The sequence below is a fragment of the Carcharodon carcharias genome, chromosome 25, assembly GCF_017639515.1.
Source record: "Carcharodon carcharias isolate sCarCar2 chromosome 25, sCarCar2.pri, whole genome shotgun sequence".
NCBI classification, from domain to species: Eukaryota; Metazoa; Chordata; class Chondrichthyes; order Lamniformes; family Lamnidae; genus Carcharodon; species Carcharodon carcharias.
Genome location: NC_054491.1, coordinates 47,482,689 through 47,505,754, shown reverse-complemented (window position 1 = coordinate 47,505,754; position 23,066 = coordinate 47,482,689). Strand labels below are relative to the sequence as shown.

The 23,066-nt window shown below is 43.2% G+C and overlaps 1 protein-coding gene across 4 annotated transcripts in view; it reads left to right on the top strand.

Annotated features, from left to right (window-relative positions):
• The window catches only part of aplp2 (amyloid beta (A4) precursor-like protein 2), a 186,302-nt gene that overhangs the window by 66,678 nt on the left and 96,558 nt on the right, over positions 1–23,066 (top strand). For all 4 annotated transcript variants that reach the window (XM_041174080.1, XM_041174079.1, XM_041174081.1 and 1 more), the window contains exons 2-3: positions 7,200–7,373; positions 7,607–7,736. In XM_041174080.1, coding sequence (XP_041030014.1) covers positions 7,200–7,373; positions 7,607–7,736 — 304 coding nt within the window. The remainder of the gene's footprint in view (positions 1–7,199; positions 7,374–7,606; positions 7,737–23,066) is intronic.

The following is a 23,066-nucleotide window of genomic DNA, read 5'->3' as shown; positions in this document are numbered from 1 at the left end:
CCTTGCTAAAATCCATGTACACAACATCCACTGCACTATCTTCATCAACCCTTCTTGTCACTTTCTCAAAGAATTCAATCAAATTTGAGAGGCAAGACCTTCCTTTAACAAATCCATGCTGACCATTCCTGCCTTTCCACATGACAGTTAATCCTATCTCTCAGGATTGATTCTACTAAATTGCTCAACACCGATGTAAGACTAACTGGCCGATAATTGTTTGGCATTTCCTTTGATCCCTTTTCAAACAATGGAACTACGTTTGCATTTCTCCAGTTCTCCGGTACCTCCCCTGTATCTAGTGAAGATTGGAAAATCATCCTCAGCATCTGCTAACTCCTCCCTGGCTTCCTTCAGCAGCCTCGGAAACAATCCATCTGGCCCTGGTGACTTTCAACGATTTCAACCCTTTGAGTACTTCCTCTCTCTTTATGACTATCCCGTCTATTACCTCGCAATGTTCCTCCTGGACTACTATACCTACATCCTCCCTTTCCTTTGTAAACACGGTGACAAAATATTCATTCAAAACCTTTCCCAAAGCCTCTGCATCTACCTACAATTTTCCATCTTCACCTCTGATAGGTCCCACTTTTTCCTTAACTAACCTATCCATGGTATAGTAACCTCCATGGGTGGGGCAAAGAGGCAGGTCACGAATCCAAAGCCGAGATTGACCTTGACGTGCTTGAGCATGTTAAGAACTTCCCACCCCTTCATGGCTTGTGCCTCCCTTGCCCCTGCCCCCTCCCCCAGCCCACGCCCCGCCCCGTCTTTCCCACAATCACTACTCATCAAATCAGAGCTGTCCATTTTTGCACTCCCAATGATGCTTACGATTTCAAGTGTGTAGTCTTGTTTGGACTGTGGAAGAGTCGTAATGCTAAGATAATTTATATGGGAACAGCTTTCTCTCATTTTTCAGTACTTCAGTCTCTCTCGAGAACAGCTAATCAAAACTGTGCGCACAGTAGCTCGGCAAAATTACCGTGACACCGACATTTAAGCACATCGGGATGGCAGGCGCATTTGCCCTCAAAGCTCAAAGCAGACTGCTAAAAACCAAAGACTTCTCTTAGTGGTGAGGAACCTCGAACAAGGTTAGATATTAGAAAAATCAAAAAGGAGTGAAGACATGATACAGATGCCTAGACATGGCTACAGTCAGTTGACGCCCTTGAAGGAAAACTGTTGAGCAGAAGTTTGAAATTCACTTTCCACGAGTTTACACATTTACATGGTTACTGACACTGATGAATGTGTGTTTTTATTGAGGATTTATCCACCAATGAGGTGACAGCACTGAGCTTATTTGAAGCCCATAAAATTAAAACAGAGCAACCGCTGAGAAAGAGAAGTCTTTTTGGTCCTGACTTGTCGAATAGGTTTGTCAGTATTGAGTAAAAACTTAGCTTGAGGATTCCAGTACCTTCCAAAGACAACATGACTTTAGTGAAAGATTGGAGATTAACACAATGAAAACATTCAACGTTTGGAGATGTGGAAAGAACAGATCTTTCAGAAAAGGCGGATGTTGTGAAAATGGGAAATAAAATAATCAAGGAGATGAAATAAGTAGATTTATTAACTTGATGGAGGACCTGAGATTGATAAGAGCAGCTGGCGTGAGAAAGATTCTATGCCAGTTCCATTTGTGCCTGCATCTGTACAACTGCTTCAAAAGTAGTTGCAATTTCTTTATAATCCCTCTGCACTTAGTGAAGCATAGCACAAGCTGGACATTACAGAGGCAGTAAAACAGTTGGCATAAATTTCTTATCTGTCTGGAGTTCAGTTGTAATAAGGACACTTCCGATTATATTCAGACAGGAGTGCCCCACCTAGTTGGATACAGCTTGGGTGGTGCTTGTTTATGAACACGTACTGCGCACTGTTTCCTGCCAAAGCTCCATTTTAAACAACTGCTGAGACATTTTGCTACGCTCAAATTAAAATGAAATGTGTTTACTGTAGCATTGGATTGATATATAGTAGCTGAAATAACTGGAGAGGATAACCAGTTAGATATTGATTAAAATATGATTATAGATCTGCAGATTCAGCTGTCCTTCATTATGACCTTGTCGTTGCCCAGTGTAAACTGGTACTCTGCATCTCTGTTTAGGTGATTTTCAAAGGAAAGACTGGTGATGCTGATTGTGCAGGGATCTGTAGGACATAGATGAAAAGTTATAAACTATGAATGCCATCTTATGATTTTATGATCGTCAACATCTTTTGTTCTCCGGTTGTTGCTTTGACCAAGTGAAAGCTCCACAAATATTCCCACCCTCAATGATGGGGGAAGCCCAGCCCATCAGTGCAGAAGATAAGGCTGAGGCATTCGCAACAACCTTCAGCTGGAAGTGCCAAGTGGATGACCCATCTCGGCCTCTTCCAGAGGCCCCCAGCACCAGAAGTGCCAGTCTTCAGCCAATTTGATTCACTCCATGTAATATCAAGAAACAGCTGAGGGCACAGGATACTGCAAAGGCTATGGGCCCTGACGATATCTGGGCAATAGTACAGAACTGTTGTGCTCCAGAACATGCCTTGGCGCAAGCCAAGCTGTCCCAGTATAGCTACAACACTGGCATTTGCCCAACAATGTGGAGAATTTCCCAGCTATATCCTGTACACACAAAGCAGGACAAATCAAACCTAGCCAATTGCCGCCCCATCAGTCTACTCTCTATCATCAGTAAAGTAATAGAAGGAGTCATCAACAGTGCTATCAAGCGGCACATGCTTAGCAATAACCTGTTCACTGATGCTCAGTTTGGGTTCCGCCAGGGACGGTTAGCTCCTGACCTCTTTACAGCCTTGGTCCAAACATGGATAAAATAGCTGAGCTCCAGAGGTGAGAGTGACTGTCCTTGACATCAAGGCAGCATTTGACTTAATGTGGTATCAAGGAGCCCTGGCAAAACTGGAGTCAAAGGGAATCGGGGAAAACTTTCCACTGGTTGAAGTTGTACCTAGCACAAAGGAAGATGGTTGTGGATTTTGGAAGTCAATCACCTCAGTTCCAGACCATCACTGCAGGAGTTCATCTGGGTAGTGTCCTTGGCCCACCCATCTTCAGTTGCTTCATAAATGATCTTCCTTCCAACATAAGGTCAGAAGTGAGGATGTTCGCTGATGATTGCACAATGTTCAGCACCATTTGTGACTCTTCACATACTGCAGCAGTCCATGTCCAAATGCAGCAAGACCTGGACAATATCCAGGCTTGGGCTGACAAGTGGCAAGTAATATTCGTGCCACACAAGTGCCAGGCACTGACCATCTGCAGCAAGAGAGAATCTAGCCATCTTCCCATGATAAACTGCATTACCATTGCTGAATTTCCCACTATCTACTTCCTGGGAGTTACCAATGACCAGAAACTGAACTGGACTTGCCATATAAATACTGTGGCTACAAAAGCAGGTTAGAGGCTGGGAATCCTCTGGCAAGTAATTCACCCACTGACTTCCCAAAGCCTGTCTACCATCTACAAGGCGCAAGTCAGGTGTGATGGAATACTCCCCACTTGCCTGGATGAGTACAACACTGAAGAAGCTGGACACAGTCTAGAACAAAGCAGCCTGCTTGATTAGCACCCCATCAGCAAATATTCAATCTCCCCACAACTGATGCCAAGTGGTCACAGTGTGTACCATCTACAAGATGCAATGCAGGAGCTCACCAAACTGCCTTAACCAGCACCTTCCAAACCCATGACCACTATCATTTAGAAGGACAAAGGCAGCAAATACATGGGAACACCACCACCAGGAAGTTCTTCTCCAAACCACTTATCATCCTGACTTGGAAATATATCGCCGTTCCTTCACTGTCTCTGGGTTAAAATACGGAACTCCGTCCCTGACAGCACTGTGGGTGTACCTACAACTCATGGACTGCAGCGGTTCAAGAAGGCAGCTCACCACTACCTTCTCAAAGGCAGTTACGAGTGGGCAATAAATTCTGGCCTAGCCAGCAAGGCCCACATTCCATCAATGAATTAAAAAGAATGTGCATTTAGTTTGTGTTTTATGTTCTCTGTATGATCTAAAATGTTTAATAGTCAATGAAGGATTTGGTAAGAGTTTTGATAGTGAGAGAGACCTTTAATGAACACTGTCCATATCATTGAATCACATTGTATGTTGTTGTTGGTTCCAAGCACAAGTTCTGGTCACATGTTGTAGAACCTCAAGTAGCCATTACAGTGAAGCCCTCAACACCCATGTGGAAGTAGGTAATGAATAAAATTGGTTTGTGCCACACGGGTAGAGCTGAGAAACACTAAGGGGCAAAAAACATTAGTGGGGGCTGTATATAGACCCCCAAACTGCAGTGGTGATGTTAGGAATGGCATTCAACAGGAAATTAGAGATGCATGCAATAAAGGAACATTTGTAATTCTGGGTGACTTTAATCTGCATATAGATTAGGCTAATCAAATTGGTTACAATACCGTAGAGGGGGAACTCCTGGAGCATATATGGGATGTTTTCTGGACCAATATGTTGAGGAACCAAATATAGAGAACAGGCCATCCTAGACTGGGTATATTGTGTAATGAGAGAGGAATAATTGGCAATCTGGTTGTGTGAGGCCCCTTGGTGAGCAATCATAATATGATAGAATTCTTCTTCAAGATGGAGAGTAACCTCATTGATTCTGAGACTAGGGTCCTGAATCTTAATAAAGGAAACTACGATGGTATGAGGTACAAGTTGGCTATGATGGATTGGGAAACATTACTTAAAGGGATGACGGTGGATAGGCAACGGCAAACATTCAAACAGCGCATGGGTGAACTGCAACAATTTTTCATTCCTGTCTGGCGCAAAAGTAAAACAGGAAAGGTGGCCAAACCATGACTTACAAGGGAAATTAGAGATAGTATTAAATCCAAAGAAGAGGCATACAAATTGGCCAGAAAAAACAACAGACCTGAGGATTGGGAACAGTTTAGAATTCAGCAAAGGAGCACCAAGTAGTTGATTAAGAAGGGGAAAATAGAGTATGGGAGTAAGCTTGCAGGGAACATAAAAACTGATTGTAAAAGTTTCTATAGGTATGTGAAGAGAAAAAGATTGGTGAAGACAAATGTAGGTCCCTTACAGTCAGAAACGGGCGAATTTATAATGGGGAACAAAAAAGTGGCTGACCAACTAAATTTTGGTTCTGTCTTCATAAAGGAGGACACAAATAACATACCAGAAATACTGGGAAACACACGGTTTAGTGAGAGGGAGGAACTAAAAGAAATCAGTATTAGTTGGGAAATGGTGCTGGAGAAATTGATGGCGTTGAAGGCCAATAAATCCCCAGAACCTGATAATCTACATCCCAGAGTACTTATGGAAGTGGCCCTAGTAATAGTGGATGCATTTGGTGGTCATCTTCCGAGATTCTATAGACTCTGGAACAGTTCCTCCAGATTGGAGGGTAGCTAATATAATCCCACTATTTAAAAAATGGGAGGTAGAGAGAAAGCAGGGAATTATAGGCCACTCAGCCTGATGTCAGTAGTGGGGAAAATTCTAGAATCCATTATAAAAGATTTAATAGCTGAGCACTTGGAAAACAGTGGTAGAATTGGACAGAGTCAGCATGGATTTACAAAAGGGAAATCGTGCTTGACAAATCTACTGAAATTTTCCGAGGAGGTAACTAGTGAAGTTGATTAGGGGGAGCCAGTGGATGTGGTTATTTGGACTTCCTGAAGACTTTTCACAAAGTCCCACAGAAGAGATTAGCGTCTAAAATTAAAGGGCATGGGATTGGGGGTAGTGTATTGCAATGGATAGAAAGCTGGTTGGCAGACAGGTAACAAAGAGTAGGAATAAATAGGTCTTTTTCCAAATGGTAGGCAGTGACCAGTGGGGTACCGCAGGGATTGGTGCTGGGACCCCAGCTATTCACAATATATATTAATGATTTAGATGAGGGAACTAAATGTAATATATCCAAGTTTGCAGATGACACAAAGCTGGGTGGGAGGATGAGCTGGGAGGAGGATGCAGAGATGCTTCAGGGTGATTTGGACAAGCAGACTGAGTGGGCAAATGCATGGCAGATGTAGTGTAATGTGGATAAATGTGAGGTTATCCACTTAGGTAGCAAAAACATGAAGGCAGATTATTATCTGAATGGCTATAAATTGAGAGAGGGGAATGTACAACGAGACCTGGGTGTCCTTGTGCACCAGTCGCTGAAGGTAAGCATGCAGGTGCAGCAGGAGGTAAAGAAGGCAAATAGTTTGTTGGCTTTCATAGTGAGAGAATTCGAGTACAGGAGCAGGGATGTCTTGCTGCAATTATACAGGGCCTTGGTGAGACCACACCTGGAATATTGTATGCAGTTTTGGCCTTCTTATCTGAGGAAGGATGTTCTTGCTATGGAGGGAGTGCAGCAAAGGCCTACCAGACTGATTCCTGGAATGGTGGGACTGACATAAGAGAGATTGAGTTAGTTAGGATTATATTCACTGGAGTTCAGAAGAATAAGGGGGGGATCTCATGGAAACCTATAAAATTCTAACAGGACTCGACAGGGTAGATGAAGGAAGGATGTTTCCAATGGTGGTGGAGTCCAGAACCAGGGGACACAGTCTGAGGATATGGGTAGACCATTTAAGACTGAGATGAGGAGAAATATCTTCACCCAGAGAGTGGTGAGCATGTGGAATTTGCTACCACAGAAAGCAATTGAGGCCAAAACGTTGTGTGTTTTCAAGAAGGAGTTAGATATAGCTCTTGGAGCGAAAGGGATCAAATGATATGGGGAGAAACCGGGAGTGGGCTATTGAGTTGGATGATCAGCCATGATCATAATGAATGGTGGAGCAGGCTCGAAGGGCTGAATGACCTACTCCTATTTTCTATGCTCTATGAGAAATTTGACAACAGATAGGAAGAAGGCAGAATGGAGTTAGGGTGTTGACATTTCCATTGTATGAAGTACCATGGGATAAGTGTGAGTGGAATGATATTTCATGGTAATCCTGGGTTCTAAAGCTTTAGTGCAGAGTGTGTGTGTGGTCATGGTGATAACACAAAGCCTGGTTTATATTTCACTGTTGTGGTTCATCTTCTGTTTGAGTAGCAACTTCAAATACTCCATTAAGTTGGAAAATGGAAGAGAGTTGCAAAGTGAAGAATCACTGGCCAGGAAATTTATTGTTTTGGTTTCTTTTTCAGGCATTAGCAGCCAATACTGGAGCTGGATTTGCAGTGGCGGAACCACAGATCGCTATGTTTTGTGGGAAGCTAAATATGCATGTCAATATTCAGACTGGAAAATGGGAGCCTGATCCTTCAGGGACCAAAAGCTGCTTAGAAACCAAGGAAGAGATTCTGCAGTATTGTCGAGAGGTGAGTCTGGGAATGACATGTCGCCAGTACTTATGTTAACTATGCTGAGGTGCTCCCTGGCCTTTAAAAGCTGGAACCATCTCCTAAGACAGGAACCACAATTTCTGCATTGGAGTACTGCCTCCCTTTTCTTAGTTGACGTTCTGCTTCTGATTAAACTGCATTTGCCATGTTCTGTTCCAAGAGTCTCAGATATAAATATCTTGATAAATTTCACAATTATTTTTTGTTAGGTTTATTCAGAGCTTCAAATTACTAATGTGGTGGAAGCGAATCAACCAATCAGCATTGAGAACTGGTGTAAAAAGGGAAAGAAACGATGTCGAGGTCATACTCATCTGGTGATTCCTGTTAAATGCCTGGGTAAGTACCAACCCACCTTGAGTCAAACTACAGCATAATAGACAGCTGCCTTTAAAATTGTGCTTTCCCTAGCCACACATTATTCAACGTGAAACAACAAAAGTGTGTTGCAGTGAAAATGAAAGTGAAAATACTTTTTATACTGGTTTACCCTGTGTCCCATTTGGAGAGATTGAGTTGTGCTGTGCTATAGTCCTAGAGTGTTGAATCATTCCTCCCCCCCCACACCCCCTCCAACCAACCCAGGGGACGTACAAGACAAAATCTTCCTTTGTTGATAAAGTTTGGAGGCCCCAAGAGCTGGGGAGCTCAGTTGTTTGGCTGTTTGCAGGTAGTAGTTTGCTCTGTTATCTGCTCAATATTCTGCTATTTTTAGTACTGAAACGAGGTGTCAGTTTTAATTAACCAATTGTACAGTGACACGGTTTTAATTGACTGTTGAAATTCAGGCCTTTGTGGATCCATCACCTTTTCTCCCCTGTCCCGAACTCGAGCGAATGTATTTGAATAAAAGGTTTCAGCCTTTCCTGAATACAAAATTACTAAACTGGAAAAGAAGCCCAGCAATGATAGCATTCCAGGGCCCCGAGCCATGTGCTAGCCCGACATGAATTACTCTATGCTGGCTGTTGACTGAAGGAGGCACAACCTGCTCCCATCACTCTGCAGTTGCTGATACTTCAGTTGGGTTCATATTGTGTTCCTTATAGTGAGGTAACTGGACAGTCAACATCCCGGCCAGATCAGGTGACTAAGATTTAGAGTTCAAAACTTAGCCTAACTGCATTTATTTCATGGTACTTTTACAATTCCTTGTGTGTCAGATGTTCAAAGGTTTGTTGGTCCAGAGATCACAGTTTACAGTAGTTAATAGTGAACAAGTCAAGTAATTAAATCACTGGTGACTGCAGTAGTCACTAAATGGTTGCTGCTAGTATTTAGAGGAGACCATCCAGATACCCTTGTGCAGAACATAGTCAGACACGAATATTTGGAGGATTTTACTGATTTCTCTTTTGACCTGAAGCTTTTTGTAAAATACTTTATTCTATGCATTGATGTGTTGAAAAACTGAGGTCACTTTGATTTGATGCAAATGTATTGGTTCACAGTCTTGACGGTAACAGAAGGTAAATAATGTTTCTACCCACTTGAAGTCTTAGAATTTTTCCCATTTTAAATGGTCTAGAAGCACTTGCATTCATGACAGACCATAAAGTGCTATAATGGGTTCAAGGTACTGTTGAACATTTTCGCTGTTTAAGGATAGTGTTGTGTTGGGAGCTGAGACCAGACAGTAGTGAGCTCAGAGGAGACAGGTTGTGCAAAGGTTTAAGTTGGGTGGGATAAGGGGAGGGATGGAGGTAGAGAAACTGAGATGGCAAATATCATGCCGATAGTTCAAGAAGGAAAGAGTCCATATCAAGGTTATGAAGAAGACTGGAGTCAAGAAAAGGAATTACTTCGAGTGTGAAGGGAACCTTTTGGGCAAAGGTGCACAGATGTTGGAAGAAAAGCTTGCTATCAAATCAAGCTCAGAATTTGTTGCGATGGGGGCATTGGGCGATAAAAGCCCACTGACTGAAGAGGTGCCATCATTAAATGGCGTAAAAGCCATATCACATTTTGGGATTTAATAATTGACAACATATAAAACCCCACAGTTCTCTTCGGATGGAGGATTCCAAAAATTCAGAACCCTTAAGTTTTATTCATTTGTTCACGGGCTGAGGGCATCGCTGGCTAGGCCAGCATTTATTGACCATAAAGTGATGGTGAGCTGCCTCCCTGAACTGCTGCAGTCCCACTGGTATAGGTACACTCAGTGCTGTTAAGAATGGAGTTCCAGGATTTTGACCCAGAAACAATGAATGGTGTATAGTTCCAAGTTAGGATTGTTATGACCTTTATTTTTAGAAACATGATTTTTCAATTTTCAACTGACTGGAAATTTTGTAATTTGAACTGAGAGCAAACTGCTTGAAAATGCAAGGCCATGTTCCAAGGTGAAGTTGAGAAACCAACAAATCATCCTCGTGTGACTGTGAAGAGAGTGGCATTTCCTATAATCCAGACACCCATCGAAACTCGTAACTACCTAAGGAAGAGACATTAAAAATGCAAAATACTGGATATTGAAACAATGGGTGCTACAGACAGACCCACTCTTGGAAATACACAATGGGTGAAGTATTTCAAGGCAAGGCTGCCTGCCACTAGTGGAGAGATTGCAAATGACAGGGGCATTGTCAAGAAAACCTTCAGGGGAAACAAGCTGTAGGCTGCTTGCTCTCTCCCCCCCTCCCTTTTGGAAAAAGCATGTTGCCTGGTTCGAGAAGCCAGCTCCACCAGAAACATTCCAGCAAACCAAGATTGCGCAATAACTGCAACATCTTCTAAATCTGACCAAATCGAAGAAGCCAGCTAACCTAAATCGACCATGGTGATTAAAATCTGTGCTTCAAGGACAATCAAAGGACTCTTAACCGTATATTCTTCTACATTTTTTGATGGACTCTAATTCCCCTTATTTCTGGTGGCTGTGTGTGTGTGTTTGTGTTTGTGTGTGTGTGTGGGGGTGGGGGGGTGGGGGCTGGTGCTATCTGTGTGTGCGTGTGGGCCCCAATAACTGCATGATGGCTGAATGCTTGACCTTGTGTTTTCATTTCTCTGGGATTTGTTGGTTAATGAATTTGCTCTTTATTTGACTCAAGAAAACCTGTTTTGATTGGCTCCTTATTGCTCAGAGCTTAAATAGTTAATTAATTCTGATTTTGAAAAGACATATCCTTGTAAAAAGAAACTTAAGTCTTTGCAGTGACCAACCGAGGAGGTTAAATAGAGGGAAGCCAGTTCTTCCCTTCTCATCTGGTCATAACAGGATGGTGTGTGGCTTGGAAGGGAACTTGCAGGTGGTGGTGTTCCCATTTATTTGCTGAACTTGTCCTAGCTCATAGAGATTGCAGATTTGTAAGGTGCTGTTGAAGGAGCCTTGAAGGCATTTTTTTCTCATCTCAGTATGAAATGGCTGATCTCATATTCTGAGAATATGACTTGTCGTTCTAGACTCCCCAGCCAGGAGTAATGTCCTCCCAGCATCTATCCTGTCAAACTCCTTAAGAATTTTCTATGTTTCGACGAGAGTACCTCTCAGTCGTATAAACCCTTGGCAATATAAGCCTGTTCTACTCAACCTCACCTTTAGGACAGTCCCCTTATCCCAGGCAGTGGTCCAATGAAGTTTAGTTGCACTTCTCCAAGGCAAGTATATCCTTACATGAAAAAGGAGACCAAAACAATACACAAATTAGACAAGCATGCAATGAAGGCAGAATGATTTTAATGGGGCAGTTTTAGCTTGAATATTGATTGGAATAAGCAGAGTAGCACATGTCAGAAAGATGGTATGTGCCCTGGATAGTTTTCTGCAACAATATGTCCTAGAACCAACAAGGGAGCATTCCATATTAAATTTAGAAATTAACGAGCCAGGTTTAGTTAACAGCCTAGTTGTGTCTGAACATCTATCTAATAGCGATCATAATATGATCACATTCAGAATAGTATTTAAAAGGGAGAAGTGTATAACAACTGCTAAGGTTCTAGATTTACCGAAGACTGACTTCAGTGGGATGAGGTAGTGATTACCCACAGTAAACTGGGCAAATTTAATGGTAAAATGACTGAAGGTCAATGGAAAGTGTTCAAAAAATAATTTTTTGTTATCAGTTTATGTCCAAACCTCAGCAGGGATGGGGAGTCGGTGGCATAATGGTATTGTCTCTGAACTGGTAATCCAGAGACCCAGAGTAATGCTCTGGGGACCTGGATTCGAATCTCACCACTGGCAGATGTTGGAATTTGAATTCAATAAATATCTGGAATTAAAAGTCTAATGGTGACCATGAAACCATTGTTCGCTAATGTCCTTCCTTTAGGGAAGAAAATCTGCTGTCCTTAGCTGATCTGGCCTACTTGCGACTCCAGACCCACACAGTGCACTTAGCCGCTACAGAAAATTGGACAAGGAAGGAAATCGTATGGATCTAGATACTGGAAATGACAATGGCAAAAAACCCATCGCTTTTGACCCTGCAAAGTCCTCCTTACTCACATCTGGGGACTTGTGCTAAAATTGGGAGAGCTGTCTTGCATATGAGTCAAGCAACAACCTGACATAGTCACCCTCAGAATCATACCTTAAAATGTCCCAGGCATTGCCATCACCATCCCAGCAGAGGTAGGGGCACAGTGGTATACAGCCGGGAGGGAGTTGCCCTGGGAATCCTCAACATCGACTCCAGACCCCATGAAGTCTCATGGCATCAGGTCAAACATGGGCAAGGAAACCTCCTTCTGATTCCCACGTGCCACCCTCCCTCAGCTGATGAATCAGTACTCCTCCATGTTGAACACCACTTGGAGTAAGCACTGAGGGTGGCAAGAGTACAGAATGTACTCTGGGTGGGGGACTTCAATCTCCATCACCAAGAGTGGCCCAGTAGCACCACTACCGACCGAGCTGGCAGAGTCCTTATGGACATATCTGCTGGACTGGGTTTGCAGCAGGAGGTGAGGGAACCAACAAATGGGAATAAGATACTTGACCTCATCCTCACCAACCTGCCTGCTGCAGATGCATCTATCCATGACGCTTGACAGTATCAGTAGGAGTGATCACCTTTGTGGATATGAAGTCCCGTCTTCACCTTCCATCATGTCGTGTGGCACCACCACCATGCTAAATGGAATAGATTTCAAACAGGTCTCGCAGCTCAATACTGGGCAAGCATGAGGCACTGAGAGCCATCAACAGCACAAGAATTGTACTGAACCACAATCAGTAACTTCATGGCCCAACATATCCCCCACTCTACCCTTACCACTAAGCCAGGGGATCAACTCTGGTTCAATGAAGACTGCAGGAGGACATGCCAGGAACAGCACCAGGCATACCTTAAAATGAGGTGTCAACCTGGTGAAGCTACAAAACGTGACTACTTGCGTGTCAAACAGTGTAAACAGCAAGCAGTTGTGGGAGCTAAGTGGTTCCATGATCAACAGACCAGATCTAACCTCTGCAGTCCTGCCACATCCAGTCATGAATGGTGGTGGACAATTAAACAACTCACTGGAGCAGGAGGCTCCACAAACATCCCCATCCTCAATGATGGGGGTGCCCGGCACAGCAGTGCAAAAGATAAGGCTGAGGCATTTGCAACAATCTTCAGCCAGAAGTGTCGAGCGGATGATCCATCTTGGCCTCCTCCGGAGGTCCCCAGAATCACAGATGTCAGTCTTCAGCCAATTCAGTACTTTCCACGTGATATCAAGAAATGGCTGAAGGCACTAGATACTGCAAAGGCTAAAGGTTCTGACAATATTCCAGCAGTAGTACTGAAGACTTGTGCTCCAGAACTTGCTGTGCCCCTAGCGGAGCTGTCCCAGTACAACTATAAGACTGGCATCTACCCAGCTATATGGAAATTGCCCAGGTATGTCCTGTACACAAAAGCAGGACAAATCCACCCCAGCCAATTGCTGCCCCATCAGCCTACTCTCGATCATCAGTAAAGTAATGGAAGGGGTCATCAACAGGGCTATAAAGCAGCACTTGTTTAGCAATAATCTGCTCGTTGACACTCAGTTTGAGTTCCACCAGGGTCACTCAGCTCCTGACCGTATTACAGACTTGGTCCAAACATGGGCAAATGAGATAAACTCGAGGTGAGGTGAGAGTGACTGCCCTTGACATCAAGGCAACATTTGACCGAGTATGACATCAAGCAGCCCTAGCAAAAACGGAGCCAATGTGAATCAGGGGGAAAGCTCTTCACTGGTTGGAGTCACACCTAGCACAAAGGAAGATGGCTGTGGTTGTTGGGAGGTCAGTCATCTCAGTTCCAGGACATCACTGCAGGAGTTCCTCAAGGTAGTATCCTTGGCCCAACCATCTTCAGTAAAATGATGGTCATTCACCAATGACCTTCCTTCCATCATAAGGTCAGAAGTGGGGATGTTCGCTGATGATTGAACAATGTTCAGCACCATTCGCAAATCCTCAGATACTGAAGCAGTCCATGTCCAAATGCAGCAAGACCTGGACAATATCCAGGCTTGGGCTGACAAGTGGCAAGTAACATTCATGCCACACATGTGCCAGGCAATGGCCATCTCCAACAAGAGAAATCTAACCATTGCCCCATCACATTCAATGGCATTACCGTCACTAATCCTCCACTGTCAACATCCTTGGGGGTTACCATTGACCAGAATTGAACTGGACTAGCCATATAAATGCTGTGGCACAAGAGCAGGTCAGAGACCAGGAATCCTGCAATGAGTAACTCACCTCCTGACTCCCCAAAGCCTGTCCACCATCTACAAAGCACATGTCAGGAATGTGATGGAATACATAGAAACTAGGAGCAGGAGTAGGCCATTCGGCCCTTCGTGCCTGCTTAGCTATTCAATATGATCATGGCTGATCCTCTATCTCAACGCTATGTTGCTGCTTTCTCTCCCTACCCCTTGATGCCCCTAATATCCAAAAATGTATCAGTTTCTTCCTTGAATATACTCAGTGACCTGGCCTCCACAGTCTTCTGTGGCAGAGAATTCAACAGGTTGACCACCTTCTGAGAGAAGAAATTTTTCCTATCTCAGTCCTCAATGGCCTGCCCTGTATCCTGAGACTGTGGCCTCTGGTTCTAGACTCCCCAACCAGGGGAAACATCCTCCCTGCATCCAGTCAGCCTAGCCCTATTAGAATTTTACACATTTCAATCAGATTCCCTCTCATTCCTCTAAAGCCTAGTGAATACAGGCCCTGTCGAACCAATCTCTCTTCATGCAACAGTCCTGCCATCCCGGTATCAGCCTGGTGAACCCTCGCTGCACTCCCTCTACGGCAAGCCTATCCTTTCTTAGGCAGGGAGACCAAAACTGCATGTAATACTCCAGGTGTGATGTCACCGAGGCCCTGTATAACTGCCGTAAGACATCCCTACTTCTGAACTCAAATCCTCTTGCAATGAAGGCCAACATACCATTTACCTTCCTAATTGCTGGCTGCACTTGCCTGTTTACTTTCATTGACTGGTGTACAAGGACACCCAGATCCCTTTGTACATACACATTTCCCAATATATCACCATTTAAGTAATACTCTGCCTTTCTGTATTTTTACACCGAAGCATATAACTTTACATTTATCCACGTTATACTGCATATTCTAAGCGTTTGCCCACTAAGTTTAAATCGCCCTGAAGCCTCCTTGCATCCTCCTCACAACTTTCAACCCCGCCCAGTTTGTGTCGTCAGCAAACCTGGAAATATTGCATTTGGTTCCCTCGTCCAAGTTGCTTATTTAGATATCATGAATAGCTGGGGTCCAAGCACTGATCCCTGTGGTACACCACTAGTCACTGCCTGCCACCCAGAAAAGGACCCATTTATTCCCACTCTCTGTTTCTGGTCTGTCAACTAGTTCTCAATCCATGCCAGTATATTACCCCCAATCCCATATGCTTTCATTTTGACCACTAGCCTCTTATGGGACCTTAGCAAAAGCCTTCTTGAAATCCAAATACACTACATCCATTAGTTCTCCCTTATCTATTCTGCTGGTTATATTTTTACTAATACTGATTGTCTTCAATTCCTCCCTCTCACTAGACCCTTGGTTCCCTAACGTTTCTGGAAAATTATTTGTGTCCTCTTTTGTGAAGACAGAACCAAAATATGAGTTCAATTCTTCTTCCATTTCTTTGTTCCCCATTATAATTTCCCATGTTTCTGATTGTAAGGGACCTACATTTGTCGTTGCTAATCTTTTTCTCTTCACATACTTATAGAAGCTTTTACAGTCAGCTTTTATGTTCCTTGCAAGTTTACTGGCATACTCCATTTTCTCCTTAATGATCAATCTTTTTGTTGTCTTCCGAATTCTAAACTGCACCCAATCCTCAGGCTTGCTGCTTTTTCTGGCAATTTTATATGTCTCCTCTTTGGATCTAATACTATCCCTAATTTCTTTTGGAAGTCATGGTTAAGCCACCTTTCCTGTTTCATTTTTGCGCCAGACAGGGATGAATAATTGTTGTAATTCATGTATAAGTTCCTTAAATAGTAGCCATTGCCTATCCACTGTCAACCCTTTTAGTAAGGTTACATAATCCACCATTGCCAATTTGCGCCTCCTAGTTCCCTTTATTTAGATTCAGGACCCTAGTTTCGGATTCAACTTCTTCACTCTCCTTCCTAATGAACAATTCCAACTTTTTATGATCGCTCTTCCCCAAAGAACCCCACACAATAAGATTGTTAATTAATCCTTTCTCATTGCCCAATGCCCAGTCTAGGATAGCCTGCTTTCCAGCTGGTTCCTTAAGGTATTAGTCTAAAAAACCATAACTTATGCTCCAGGAAATCCCTCTCCATAATATTATTGCTAGTTTGGCTTGCCCAATCTTTATGTAGATTAAAGTCATCCATAATTACAGTTGTACCATTTTTGCATGCATCTTTAATTTCCTGCTTAATGCCTTCCCTTATATCTCCATTACTGTTTGGGGGCTTATGGACAAACCCCACCAACGTTTTCTGCCTCTTGGTGTTTCTTGTCTCCACCCAAACAGATTCCACATCATGATTTTCCTTTTCCAGGTCTTTTTAATCTTGTTAGTCACCTTAGCTTTATTTTGTACTATGACTCCATATGCTTTTCGCCCTTGTTTTTTCTGACTTCCTCTTTTTTGCTTCTTTTCTGTCTTTTGTTTCTATCCTTGTCTCCCCCTCCTCTGTCTCCCTCCTCTGTCACCATTCTAGTTTAAACCCTCCCCGACTGCACTAGCAAGCAACACCCCCCCCGCCCACCCCTCCAAGGACATTGGTCCCGGTCCTGCCCAGATGCAACCTGTCCTCTTTGTATTGGTCCCACCTTCCCCAGAGTCGGCCCCAATGTCCCAAGAATCTGAATCCCTCCTCCCTACACCATTCCTTCAGCCACGTGTTCATCTGATATATCCTGTTATGTCTGTTCCCCTTACTATTGAATCTCCTATCACTATAGCCCTGCCACTCTTCTTCCTTCCCTCTTATGTAGCAGAGCCACCCTTGGTGCCATGGACTTGGCTCCTGCTGCTTTCCCCTGAGAAGTCGTCTTCCACAACAGTATCCAAAACGATATATCTGTTAGAGAGGGGGACGGTCACAGGGGACTCCTGTACTCCCTGCCTTCCTCTCCTCTGCCGGCTCGTCATCCATCCCCTTTCTGCCTGTTCAGTCTTTACCTGCGGTGTGACCACCTCACTGAAGGTGCTGTCCACGATAATCCCCAGAACAAAGCAGGCCAAGTGATTGGCACCCCATCTACAAACATTCACTCCCCCCACCACTGACACACAATGGCAGCAGTGTGTAGCATCTATAAGATGCACTGCAGGAACTTATCAAGAACCTTCAAAACCTGTGATCACTACCATTCGGAAGGATGAGGGCAGCAGCCAGATGGGAACATGAAAGCTCCCCTCGAAGCCACTCAGCACCCTGACTTGGAAATATATCGCCATTCCTTCACTGTCGCTGTGTCAAAGCCCCGGAACTCCCCCCCGCCACAATAGCACTGTGGGTGTACCTACAGCACATGGACTGCAGTTGAAGAAGGAAGCTCACCACCACCTTCTCGAGGGAATTATGGATGGGCAGTGAATGCTGGCCTAGCCAGTGATGCCCTCAACCCATGGACGAATTTTAAAAAAAAGTCTCCTGAGCAGTTCACAGCAAAGTCAGTGTCAGAATAGCTAAGTCCAGCGTTGCCTTCAGAACACTACCAAAAATAAAAATACCTGGAAAAACTCAGCAGGTCTGACAGCATCTGTGGCGAGGAACACGGTTAACGTTTCGAGTCTGTATGATTTTTGTTTTTGTTTTGGATTTCCAGCATCCGCAGTTTTTTGCTTTTATGCTACTACCAAAAACTGTCTTGGAGTGAAGAGGAATTACACTCTCAATAGAAGTGAAAGTATTGATTGTTTGTCCTTTGCACTCTCTCTTGGATAGTTGAGAGACACGGATAGTTTACTCAAGGCACACAAATGAACGGCACTACTTTCACCTAACCTGTTTGTAAAGACTACTCAAAATCAAATTAAAGCGCAAAAGTTATAACTCACCCCATTGCTCCTAATCTCGCCATGCACTTGGAGCTCTACACCTGCTCCTTTTTATATCCTCCACTCTCGTTTGCTAGTCTCACCCTTGCTAGAGTGTAGTGCCAGAATTATTCACAACACTTGAGATAAGGCCTAGCCAGAGATTTTTAAAGATTTAGCATTACATTTTATTTTTTTATGAAATATAAAGCCAAGTATCCAATACACACACTCAACCACCTTTTCAGCTTGCACTGCCAACCTTCATAGATTTGTGTTATGCAACCCCCCAGTCCCTCTGCTATTGACAAACTTTACTACAACCCTTCTCAAGTGATAAATATTCATGTTCATTGTGATTCTATTCGCTTGTGTTCTGAGGATATCCTCCTGAGAAAGGGCATAGTAAGTCTGATTATAGGAAGGCTTGCTGACACAGAAAATGCCAGAGATGCTCGTACTTTCGGAGGTCAGAATTAAGAGAGGAAAAAGGACATGGATTGATAGTTTTAAGCAAGGAATGGAAACACAACCTTGAACCTGCAGTTGGGAGATTAGAAAAATGAAGGAATGATTTTTGCAATTAGAAGTAACATGAAAGAAAGATGATCCTTAAAGGAAGCCTGCATCAGTGATGCAGTGTGGCATGTGAGATCTAGATTCTCAGGCTGCTTAGCCAAGAGGCCACCCATCCTGATCATTTAGCTAGCATTGTGTTTCCTCCTTCAGGTCACTTATGCTATGTGTCCCACTGGTCCACCTCTAGTTTACTGTCATAACTTCCCCCCAGGTGGGCATCTGAACTGTTATGAGGGAAGGATGGAGTGAGTGATGCTGTATGCTGGGAAATGCTGGCAGCAGCAGATGCAATGTGACCTGTGTCTTCCTCTGGCAGTTCTCAAGGAGGACAAGCAGGAAGGATGGTTAGTTACCTAAGGTGTACAGCTCAGGCATTGATTATAGTGGAAGAAGTAACAGGAGAGTTCCAGGAAATGCTTCGCTAGCAGTTAATATGGGGTCTCTTCGAAGTTTGGGGGTGACAAATGATCCCCTCCCTCTACAGTGTAGAGTTCAGATGCGGGGTATATATGGTAGTAACGGTTGAACCTGTGTCGATTAGCATAATTTGTTGTTGACCCCATTCTAGAACAACAAAGAACACAAGTCGCCTCTGATTATCACCTTGGAACCATCTTGCTGATTGTTTGGAGGGGGCCAACTTCCCTCATTGTGGGAGAAGGCTCTTTAGGTTCGGTGGGACATTGGGTAGAGGCAGTTTGTAAACTTGTAAAGCGACACTGCTTTCTATTGAAATTTGCTCACCATTTCTCGAGTTCCCTGTGCGTCTGCCAAGTCTCTGTCAAAACACTCATTCTCCTCCTCCTGTTTCAAATGTCTTTTAGTTTCTTGAGCGCCAATCATGGCTGCACCAGCATTCAAGTTAGAGACATGCTGCTACAACACAGCGGTCGTATGTTGGTTGCGCAGAATCTGAGGGTTCCCACCATTGATTATTGGAAGAAATAGGTGAGGACATTGCAGAAATGTTAGTTATAAGAGGAACCTTTCTTTCTGCGCAACTGTTAGCTTGTGCATTAAGCAGGTGCCTGTGTTGTGGCTGCCAGTGTTGTCAGGTTTCAATCATTTTGAATTCTTCCCTCAAAAATAGAATGGAGTAGATGACTCTCAATTTTAAGTTGGAAAGTTTTGAAGTTTTGTGTATTGAATTATCTTTGCATATTGTATAGGATGATTTTTGAGCTGCAGTTTCTAAACTGCACAGATCATTTTTGTATTTGCTGATAAGCTGTATTAAATGCTGTCTGATTTGCTTTAATAGTGGAAATGATTTGGCTAGTTTGTACTTTAAACAGTTGAAGGATATTCTCTCTCATGGTTGTCCATTGAACACTCAGCACCAGGGTTGGATTAAGAGTTTAACCTTTATTATTGATGGAATAGATTGATTTGTGAAATGGAAAAACTATTACCCTCTCCAGTGACCTGATCAAACTAAATGACAATGTTTCAGCCTTACGTACAAAGCTGGAAGCATTACCAAAAAGCTGCTGATGTAGCTAGTATTCAGCTACACCCAAAATGTAAAGTGCTGTTCCCGTCTCATCTGATTAAAGGAGTTAAATGTAGTGTTATATAAGAGGCTTCCGATGAATCAAACTTATTCACTCATTAAACTATTTTGATACAAATCGCACACAAGACAACTTAGAAAATGAGCAGAATGGTGCTAATATAAGTAGACAGTCCCCAAAAAAGGGAAATAAACTTGGGATTTGAAAATAATTAAATATTCCTGCTTTGTACCTTAAACGGCCAGTGTACACAGCATTCTTTAACCTCTAATGGAGGAATCTAGTAGAGAGCCCAAAAGCTGCAGGTATGATCTGATTTGCCTGTTGAAAATTCGAATGTCACTTTGTTTCTTCTTGAGAGACAGTGATCGGGGTTAGTGGGGTGTTGGTTGGTTTTGTAGGGTTGAGATCTCCTGGAATATTTTGCACTTGTACCTAAAATATGATTAATTTTGCTTTCATTAAGCAACACTGTTAGGGATGGGCAAAATGCTGACCCAGCCAGCAAAGCCCATATCCTGTGAATGAATTTAAAAAAAACTTGAGATTTCACAAAGTTGATTTTTACCTTAAAAGAAACCAGGTGAAATTATAGTTATTTGAAGGACCAACCAGACCATCAATTAATGAAAGGTTCCCTCAACAGCCACTCTTTTCCAACTAGTTTTTGCCCTAATTTGCAGAGACAGTGAACGTAACTCCCTATCCTTTGACAGAGGGACTATCTCATCAATCCCCCCCGTTTTAAGATATGCTACATACTCCAACCATTCCAGTCCTCCCTTAACCTCTTCAATTTAAAATGCCATCAATTCTTTCTATCCAATTTAGTGAGCATATGCCTTTCTTCCAATCTCCTCTGTTCAAGTTGGTACTCTTGCTCCCCTAGAGCATCCTGGATAACTTTATTTTGGCTGGCATGGACATGTTGGGTTGAATGACCTTCTTCCGTGCTGTAAGTCTTTTTATATTTCTATGTTATTTTCTACACTCCGGTTTTTAATGGCACTTGCCATCCACACTCCCTCTCAGTTTATGGTAGCATTCTTTTTATTTTCCTGCCCTTTCCCAAAGCATCATTCCCCATTTTTAAAATTCTTTCATGGTATGTGGGCTTGCTGGCAGGGCCAGCATTTATTGCCCATTCCTAGTTGCCCTTGAGAATGTGATAGCGAGCTACTGCCTTGAACCACTGCAGACCATGTGGTGTAGGTACACCCACAGTGCTGTCAGGAAGGGAGTTCCAGGATTTTGACCTGGCAACAATGAAGGAACGGCAATATGTTTCCCAGTCAGGATGGTGAGTGACTTGGAGGGGAACTTCCAGGTGATGGTGTTCCCATCTACCTGCTGCCCTTGTCCTTCTGGATGGTAGTGGTCATGGGTTTGGAATGTGTTGTCTAAGAAGCCTTGGTGAATTCCTGCAGTGCATTTTGTAGGTGGTACACACTGCTGCTACTGTGCATCGGTAGTGGAGGGAGTGAATGTTTGTGGATGTGGTGCCAGTCAAGTGGGCTGCTTTGTCCTGGACAGTATCAAGCTGCTTTGAGTGTTGTGCGAGCTTCACTCATCCAAGCAAGTGGGTAGTATTCTATCTCCCCTTAACTTCCTTATGTTTCTGTACTTTTAAGGGACAGAAAAGACAATTTGGCCTACCGTAAGTACCGTCTAGCTTAATTCCACTTTGCGATACTTGTGTTAGCCCTGTAGACTACAGCACTTCAAGTGCACACCCAGTGCACATGCTCCCTCAATGACTAACTGAATTACTGTTCAAATGAGCTGTTGCAGAGTCAGTGGGTCAAATGGCCGCCTCCTGTGTTGTACCCTGATTCTACAAAAATTATTTGGCCATTTGAAAAAAACATGGGTTAATAAATGAATAGCAGCTAGGCTTGAAGGATGTTGAGTAATTCCTTGCTTAACGTTGCAGTTGCATTCCTGAAAAGTGCAACTTTAAATGAAACATATTAAGTGAGTCAAATTTTCCCATTACAATCAATGTAAAAACTTTAATTAGGTGCTGTAGGACCTTTCCCAGCAGAATGAGACATTATACTCTAAGGTTAAATACTGTACATTGATAAATTACTATGTTTGGAAACAAAATAGCTTATAAATAAAGTAAATTTAAAAATAAAAAAGAAATATGCTATTTCGCAGCCTCTCACGCTTGTGAACAAGGGCCCGGGAGATGAACAGTGAGAGGCAAGAAACAACCTACCAATTGAAGCTGTAAGCTGGAAAATTGGAAATGGGAGGGTCATAAGAAATAGAAACAGGAGTAGATCATTCGATCCCTCGAGCATGCTCCACAATTCCATAAGATCATGGCTGATCATCTTGTGTTTCGATTTCCACATTGCCATCTAACCCTGATAACCTTTGATTCCCTTGCCTAACAAGAATCTATCTACCTCTGCCTTAAAAATATTCAATGACCCTGCTTCCACCACCTTCTCAGGCAGAGTTCCAAAGCTGCACAACCCTCTGTGAGAAAAAATTTCTCCTCTATCCTAAAAGAGTGACCTCTAATTTTAAAACCGTGCCCCCTAGTACTGGAATCGCCCAGAAGTGGAAATATCCTTTCAATGTCCACCCAAACCATTCAGGATCTTATATAACTTCAATCAAGTCATCCCTTACTCTTCTAAGCTCCAGTGGAAACAAGCCCAGTCTGTCCAACCTTTCCTCATAAGACAACCCACTCATTCCAGGTCTCAATCTAATAAACCTCCTTTGAACCGCAGTGCATTCACATCCTTCCTCAAATAAGGAGACCAAAACTGCGCGCACTATTTGAGGTGCAGTCTCACTAATGTCCTGTAGAACTGAAGAACAACATCCTTAATTTTATGTTTAATTCTTTTCGTAATAAAGGATAGCATTCCATTAGCCGCCTTAGTTACTTGCTGTACCTGCATACTAACTTTTTGAGTCATGTACTAGAACACCTAGATCCCTCTGCGCCTCAGAATTACTCAACCGTTCTCCATTTAAATAATACTCTGCTTTTTTGTTCTTCCTGCCAAGGTGAACAAGTTACTGTTTTCCCACATTAAACTCCATTTGCCAGATCTTTA